Here is an 8,203-nt window from a genome sequence, read left to right on the forward strand (position 1 = left end):
CGATTCCTCACCGCCCCGCTCGATTTCTCGCCACCGGCGAGCCTGCCAAAGCCATGGACTGTTATGGTAGCTCCGGGGATGAGGCGGAGCGCTGCCGCCGCGCCAGATCTGACGCCACGCGCAAGCGGGGCGCGCGTCGGTGGCTCAACCGCGGTAGCCGGCCGCCGTCGGTGTTTGACCGCCACGAGCTGGACGAGTTCGATCGGGAGCTCGCCCGCCGCCCACGCCTCCTCCGGCTCCCGGTCTGCGGGGATCTCGCTTCCAAGTACTCCGGCCATAACGACGCTACTGCCGTTGTTCCTCGAGGAGACGTACGAGCCGCCGACCCCTCCGGTCGGGGCGGCAGCGGCATAATGCTGCGATGCTGCTTCGGTGGGTCGCCAACTACTGCCTCCTCAGACGAAAACTGCAATCTTTCTGCTACTGCTGCTGATGGTGCTATCGTAGTTGACGCCGAGGATAGGTCATACACGCTCAAGATAGCGGGATACTCCAGAACCAAGGCCCTGCTCGAGACCGGCAAGTGGGCAACATCTACTCCTTTTCGCGTTGGAGGCCATGCTTGGGCCGTGCGTTACTGCCCCAACGGTGACAAGGATGCCGATTTCGTGTCTATTTACCTAGTTCTTGATTCTGAGGGTGCCGATAAGGATGTCAAGGTGAGAAGTGAGATGCAAGTTCAGTGTGCTCGACAAGGCCGGGGTGCCAGTGCCTTCTCTCACCCGTGCCTACAAGTCCGTACAGACCTTCACGCCAAAAGATCCCAGATGGGGCTACAGCAAATTTATCAGCAAGGCGGATTTGGAGGGATCGCCGCATCTCATAGACGACTGTTTCACCCTCAGATGCCATGTCACCGTCTTGAAGGGGATCCGTTGCGAGGAAATTACAAAGCTTAAACGACAGTTTGTAGTGGTTCCTCCCAGCAACATGTGCCGGGACCTCGGGGGCCTCCTAAAGAGCATGGATGGTGCGGACGTCGCCTTCCACGTCGGCGGGGAGAAGCTTTTAGCCCATAGGTCCGTGCTTGCTGCTCGGTCCTCCGTCTTCAAGGCGGAGCTCTTCGGCTCCATGATGGAGAATGCCGGTGATCCGCTTGTAGAGATCAGCGATATGGAGAGCGACGTGTTCAAATCATTGCTGCATTTCATATACACGGACGACTCACCGTTTGAGATCGCCCGTGAAGACGTGGTGATGGCTGGCCATTTACTCGTCGCGGCTGACAGGTACGATGTCGAGAGGTTGAAACTGATATGCGAGGAGCAGCTGTGCAACCACATTGACTCCGACACCGTGGCCACTAGCTTAGCTTTAGCTGAACAACATGGTTGCCCTGGACTAAAGGAAGCTTGCTTTGAGTTTGTTGCCTCTCCTTTCAATTTTGAGGCTATGGTGGCAAGTGATGGTTATGAGCATCTGTAGAGCAGTTGCCCGTCCATTCTCAAGGAGCTGATTGCTAGATTCTTGCCCGCTGAGCTAAAGGCGGCGAAGGATATCATCATGAAATTCTAAGTACCCCACAGCGTGTGAATATGTAATCTAAATTTGGTAATTCGGTTTTTACTAGTCCTCGATGTATGGCTGAATATTCGCATGTCTAAATCTATACTTTAGTTATCTAACTTTGGCCGAGCAACATAGGCTCCATGCATTTCTTATTTATGCGAGCAATCATTTTTTAATATATTACAGTCCCCAACTAACAATTATACATGCGCGAACCAATGGTGATAATAGGATGCATTGTGTTATGTCACCTTGACCCGACATGCATTAGAAATTCTTGATCTGCCAGAAAAAACATCTTGGCGCCCATGGTGCATCGGTGATGATACAATGAATCTGATGTTGATGACATGACTGACATTGTAATCTCCATAAGCATTTCTAATTTGTAAACTATTGTTCTTTATCGTAAATTAACAAAGAAACCATTTCCCATTTGCATCCAAAGGGAAGTTCTGATTTCTGAAGCAATTTTGACACATTAAACAAAACAGATATTCAACAGAGTATCACGTAGAGGCAGGCTGCAACAGAGTATCTTCAACTGTTTTTAAGGCCGTCATCTGCACCCTAAAGTCCTGAAATTTAGCAAGAAAGACATACCTTCAGATTTGTACAATTGTCTGCAACTGCATACAATGATTCATCGGTGATAAATGTTCCACCAATATTGAGGTGTTGCAGAGAATGGGCTCTTGACACCTGCAAAGGGAAGTTGGAAAAACCATACAAACAAATTAGTTGAAGATGTTCCTTTCTAGATGAATTGAAGATATCATTTTTCTTAAGAAAAAAGAATCAAAGATATCAATTCACAATGGTTAACTTGTCTAGTTCAATTCACGATGGTTCCATCAAATATCCAAGGGTTTTCCAAAAGAAAATATTGTTTAGTTTCTGTAAATGCTAGTGACCTTTGCATGTACTATACAGCATGTTCACTATCATAACATAAACATAAAAAAAAAACGTCCTGCCATTTTTAACAAATACTCTCTCTGTTCCAAAATAAGTGACTCAACTTTGTATGAACTTTGTCACTTATTTTTGGGACAGAGGGAGTACATAAAACACATAAACGACATTTTACTATAGAAAATGATATGAATGAGTACTTATGAGGAAACAAGTACTCCCTCCCCCGTTCCTCAATATAAAAGTCTTTCTAGAGATTTTAATATGAACTACATACAAATGTATATAGACATAGTTTACAGTGTAGATTTACTTATTTTGCTCTATATGTAGAAATCTCTAAAAAGAGTTATATTTAGGAAGGGAGGGAGTAGATTAGGAGGTTATAAGTATATATGTGTGCTGTTACAAAAGGGTATATAAACTTAAGTAAACCTTTCTGGTGGCTCAGAATGGAAAGCTACTGCGGTCAATTACTTGATCTGACAATAAATTATCACGAAAGCTCCGGCTTAATAATTATATGACGACATCCTGCGACTTCACAGTTCCATATTGTGAAATCCTTGTGCTACACATGTGATGTGACAACGCCATCATATCAACGTTGCAGAAGAACGCAACCAAGCAGTTGAATCAGAAAAAAGGAAGAGGAGAAAACAGAGCATAAATATATACTAGTAAACATGCCCGTGCGTTGCAACGGGAGCTAAAAAATTTAGAAAAAAATTTATGCGTTAGTCTAATAAGTTGGACTTAATACCACGACATATGATCTTCCTCTATTTTAACACGGGGGCTCACCATATTGCCACTTATCTTTTCTCTCACCCTTGCTAATGATGATCGCGATGTCCACGTGATCATAATGCATTTGACGTGGTAAATCCCAAGGCTATGAGCTTGCCACTTCACGCCACACTTGTCATTATGTTGTGCAAGGGAATGTTTAAAACTTAAATTTTTCTATCTCATCAACCACAAACTACTAACAATGCTTAGACATATAAAGAGTTTTCAAAAACTAATCAAATCCTATACATAAAAGACTTTTGAATCGGCGAACAGTTTAGCGAATCGAAAAATTTCTTTTTTGAAATTTTGGATTTAACGTTCGTTTTGTTTATGAGCATTTTTTGAAATGCATGAATAGTTTTCGAATACTTCAACATTTTTTGACTCAACATTTTTTAATCGATGATTTTTAAAAATATTGGAGAACTAATTTTAAAATTTGTGATTTTTTAGAACTTTTGTGAATTTGTAATTTTTTTGAACTTTTGTTAACAAGCTCTTAAATTTCATGGATTTTTTTCAGATACACGAATGTGTTTCGAATACATGGTTATTTTTTAAAAATCATGAACATGATACTATTTCCTGACCACTTTTTAAAATCATGATTTTTATAATTTGTGAACGGTATGTAAAATCACCGACACTTTTCGAATCCGAGAAATTTTGATGATTTTCCATTTTTGAATGCCCAAACATTTTATGATTTCTTTGACAATTTTTTGAAACTCGTAACTTTTAAATTTGGAATATCCCGAATGATGAATTCACAAACATTTTATTTTCTGAAACGGAAATAAAATGAGAAAAGAAAAAAGAGAAAAATTAAATTAAAAAAAGATATGTGAAGCCACGCACATGGGCCGGCCCATTAATATAGTGAACGTTTGTGAGAAAAGGAAGGGAAAAAGTGTGAAAAGTGGGAATCGACGAAAAGTACATTCTGCACCCGAGCTCATATGCTCCCGCATGAACAGTAAAATAAAAAAAAAATTCAAAAAAAATTCAGAAAATTCCACTTAATTTAGTGAAAGCATTTTGAAGCACTGAATTTGTTTTTTTTGCCACGCCTTACAGGAATGTGATTTCATGACGAATTTTTGCAGGCACTTAGAACTTTTGTCAATGTTTCTCTCAAAAAAAATTTGAAATTTTTTAAATTTTACTGTTCATGCGGGAGCATATGAGCTCGGGTGCAGATTAGCCGCATCCGAGAATCGAACCCTGGTCTCTAGGGAAGAAAAGCAATGAGTTAGCCACTGGAGCACTCGTGCATCTGTATTTAATAAGGGAGTGAGACCTTTAAAGAACATCAAGATGGAGGTGACTTTTGAAAAAAAAAATCAAATCGTTTTCTTTACTTATGGGTGGCATAGTGGATAATTTCTAGCAACTTTGGGGGTATTTTTTTTGACGGACGACAGAAATCCAATTCTCTTTATTATTATTAGGTAGAGAGGTAGAGATACCAGACGAACGACGCCCTTGTCAGTGATCCCGGCCAATCCCCACAGCGAGATCGCCGTCAGCTTGCCGACGCACTCCGCCGTGGAGATCTGCAGCAGCCCTCCGTCGGTGATGTGGCAGCCCCAGCAGCCCCGCGAACTTCTCCAAGAAAATTCACCGCGAGACAAACAGTTAGAAAAATGGAAATAATAAGCTTGAAAATGCAGCAAGAACATGCAGTTCTATTTGATGAACAGGTCGGCGAATCTACTCACACGTCGAGGTCGCGGAGATTGACGGCGGCGCGGACCATGCGCGCGGCGGAGTCGTCGCCGGTGCGCTGCCCCGCGAAGCTCAGCCGCCGCCGCGACGCCAGCGACCGGCCCACCGCCTGGCGCCACCGTCGGCTCACTCCCTCGGCCCTGACGACGACCAGAATATAAGCGAGTAAGCTTGGGAATCATGGCGCGTCCATGATTGGTAGTAGTACGTACATGGCGAGGTCGTGGAAGGAGGAGAGGAGGGCGAGCACGTGCGCGAGGAGGTCGGCGGGAAGCCGCTCAATGTGCGGCTCCTCCTCCATTTCCTTCGCCGCGGCGGCGCTGCCCTCTCCTTGCTCTGTCTGCGGCTGCATCCCCATTTTTGCACGGTCTGGCTCTCGCCGTCGCGCGGAAGGAAAGGCTTATACTAGCACGGCAGATCGGGTGGAGCACTGTACTGGAGTTGAGTCTGGACATGTTTCCGGAGTGTGCACATCATCGCGTCGTACATGGAGGTGAGGCGCCAACCAGCCAACCGCGCTGCTAAAAGAAGTAATTACGGCTATGACCCTAAAGTCCAGAACAAAGAATTTGAGATCGTGGGCATTCAAGGTCTCGTATTCTTTTAGAGCATATACAGTCCAAAGTACTTACTCCTAACATAAATGTAATGATATACTAGTATTTTTGACTCGATGTATAACAAATATTTTGTTGACCAAACAAATGGTCAAAGTTGATACTGAAATGCTTGCTAGCCTTAAAACATCTACAACCGAACCCCGTACCCTTCCCAAACGTCCGGATGGGCTGCCCCGTCAGTGTCCGGACGTAAAAAGGTCACCCAACCGGTCCGAACGCTCTGACTGACCGGCACTTCCCAGAGACCCCATACCCTTCACAAACGTCCGCATGGGCTGTCTCATCACTGTCCATACGCAAAAAACGTCACCCAACCTGTCCGAACGGTGGTTACCAAAATGTCACCATCAATAGTAATAGGGTTATTCTGACCAAGTTGTACATCAAGGTGTTTACATAAACAGGGAAATATTACCGCTTATGTCATATAGATCATAAGAAAGGTTAACAAAATAGTGGAAAGGAAAATGTGATTAGTATATTAATCAGACCAATGGAAAGGAAAAGGTGATGATACCCGAGTATCGGGAGTATATCCTTCCCAAGGAAAGGAAGAGCATGATATAGTTGACAGGACTCGAAGTATGTAACCATTTAGGGAAAAGGGCGAGGAAACTCATGATGTTACCCATACAGTGGTGTTTGTATAATTGTTCATGAAACATTTAGCATTATGCTTACAAGGTTCTTTTTTTATGTTTGAGTACCATGGTCATGCTTCGCGATAGCATTGACATGGTCATTGATACGTCTCCAACGTATCTACTTTTTCTCATGTTTTTCTCTTGTTTTGGACTATAATTTGCATGATTTGAATGAAACTAACCCCGAACTGACGCTGATTTCAGCAGAACTACCATGGTGTTATTTTTGTACAGAAATAAAAGTTCTCGGAATGGAACGAAACTTTGCGAGGATTTTTTATATCAATAATAAGAATTTCTGGAGCCAAGACCTGCCGGAGAGGGGCACCTGGGTGGGCACAACCCACCAGGGCGTGCCCCCTCTCCTGGCGTGCCCAGGTGGGTTGTACCCACCTGGTGGCCCCGCAAACGACCCCCCTGATACTATAAAATCACATATTTCCAGAAAAAATCAGGAAGAAAGAATTATCACGATCCATGAGACGGAGCCGCCGCCAAGCCCTGTTCTTCCTCGGGAGGGTAGATCTGGAGTCCGTTTGGGGCTCCAGAGAGGGGGATCTTCGTTCTTCGTCATCACCAACCCATCTCCATCGCCAATTCCATGACGCTCCCCACCGGGAGTGAGTAATTCCCTCGTAGGCTCGCTGGTCGGTGAGGAGTTGGTTGATATTCATCATGTAATCATGTTAGTTTTGTTATGGCCTGATGCCTAGTATCCACTATGTTCTTAGATTGATGTTGTTATGACTTTGCTATGCTTAATGCTTGTCACTTTGGGCCCGAGTGCAATGAACTCAGAACTGAACCATTTATGAATTCATCATTATATCCATGTTTTAGATCCGATCTTGTAAGTTATAGTCACCTACTACAGTTATGATCCGACAACCCCGGAGTGACAACAACCAGGCCCACTCTCGGTGATGACCGTAGTTTGAGGGAGTTCATGTATTCACTATGTGTTAATGCTTTGTTCCAGTTCTCTATTAAAAGGAGGCCTTAATATCCCTTAATTTCCAATATGGACCCCGCTGCCACGGGAGGGTAGGACAAAATATGTCATGCAAGTTCTTTTAATAAAGCACATATGACTATTTACGGAATACATGCCTACATTATATCGATGAACTGGAGCTAGTGCCGCATTGCCCTAGGTTATAACTGTCACATGATGAATATCATCCAACAAGTCACCGATCCAATACCTACGAATTTATCATATATTCTTCTTGCTAAGTTACTGCTATTGCTACTGCTATCGTTACTGCTGCAATATCACTGCTATCAATGTTACTGTTACCGTTACTACTACTGCTATCATCAACACATACTACTGTGCTACTAATCACTTTGCTGCAAATAATTAATCTCCAAGTGTGGTTGAATTGACAACTCAGCTGCTAATACCTTCAAATATTCTTTGGCTCCCCATGTGTCGAATTTATAAATTTGGGTTGAATACTCTACCCTCGAAAACTGTTGCGATCCCCTATACTTGTGGGTTATCAAGACCTTTTTCTGGCGCCGTTGCCGGGGAGCATAGTTATATTTGTTCAGTCACTTGGGATCATTATCAATTTATCACTATGAAGAATCTGAAGGATCCAAAGACTAAGATATTTCCCTCAAGTACGAGGGGAAGTAAGAAACTGCCATCCAGTTATGCTTTAGATTCACCTTCTGTTATGAGTAAACTTGCAACACCACCACCACATGCTATTAATTCTGATATGTTGCAAGTTATTGATGATGCTACTTCTACTATGAATGATGCTTATGATGATGCTAGTACCATGCTCGATAATGATGATGTGCCACTTGTTGAATTTCTTGATGAACAAATTGCTAGAGTAATACAACATGATGTTATTGAATCTGATGATGAGCTTGAAACTGAAACTCCTGAAACACTTGCTAGAGCTAGCCCTCCTAGATATGAATTGCCTAAGGTACCGGAAGGCTATGTTATGAGTGAAGAGGCAACTAGAGATA

General features: G+C 43.4%; 1 protein-coding gene and 1 pseudogene across 1 annotated transcript; one reads left to right on the forward strand and one right to left on the reverse strand.

Annotated features, from left to right (window-relative positions):
• The first annotated feature begins 53 nt into the window (after positions 1-53).
• LOC119338560 lies at positions 54-1,425 on the forward strand (annotated as a pseudogene).
• Positions 1,426-1,902: 477 nt separating this feature from the next.
• Positions 1,903-5,248, reverse strand: LOC119338561 (F-box protein At5g67140-like). The gene is made up of 5 exons (XM_037610875.1): positions 5,160-5,248; positions 4,941-5,087; positions 4,689-4,824; positions 2,113-2,211; positions 1,903-1,971 (listed from the first exon to the last, which is right to left on the reverse strand). The coding sequence occupies exons 1-5, from the start codon at positions 5,246-5,248 to the stop codon at positions 1,903-1,905; spliced, it is 540 nt and encodes a 179-aa protein (XP_037466772.1).
• Between the last annotated feature and the right edge of the window lie 2,955 nt (positions 5,249-8,203).

This window comes from Triticum dicoccoides, chromosome 7B (genome assembly GCF_002162155.2).
Source record: "Triticum dicoccoides isolate Atlit2015 ecotype Zavitan chromosome 7B, WEW_v2.0, whole genome shotgun sequence".
NCBI lineage: Eukaryota > Viridiplantae > Streptophyta > Magnoliopsida > Poales > Poaceae > Triticum > Triticum dicoccoides.

What these genes read in the sequence shown, in the direction of transcription:
- LOC119338561 (XM_037610875.1), bottom strand. Translation starts at nt 5,248, where the DNA reads ATGGAGGAGGAGCCGCACATTGAGCGGCTTCCCGCCGACCTCCTCGCG. An exon ending in AATCTCCGCGACCTCGACGT is followed by an intron (nt 4,825 to 4,940) that starts GTGAGTAGATTC and finishes TTCTTGGAGAAG; the next exon opens with TTCGCGGGGCTGCTGGGGCT. An exon ending in ACAAGGGCGTCGTTCGTCTG is followed by an intron (nt 2,212 to 4,688) that starts GTATCTCTACCT and finishes TTCCCTTTGCAG; the next exon opens with GTGTCAAGAGCCCATTCTCT.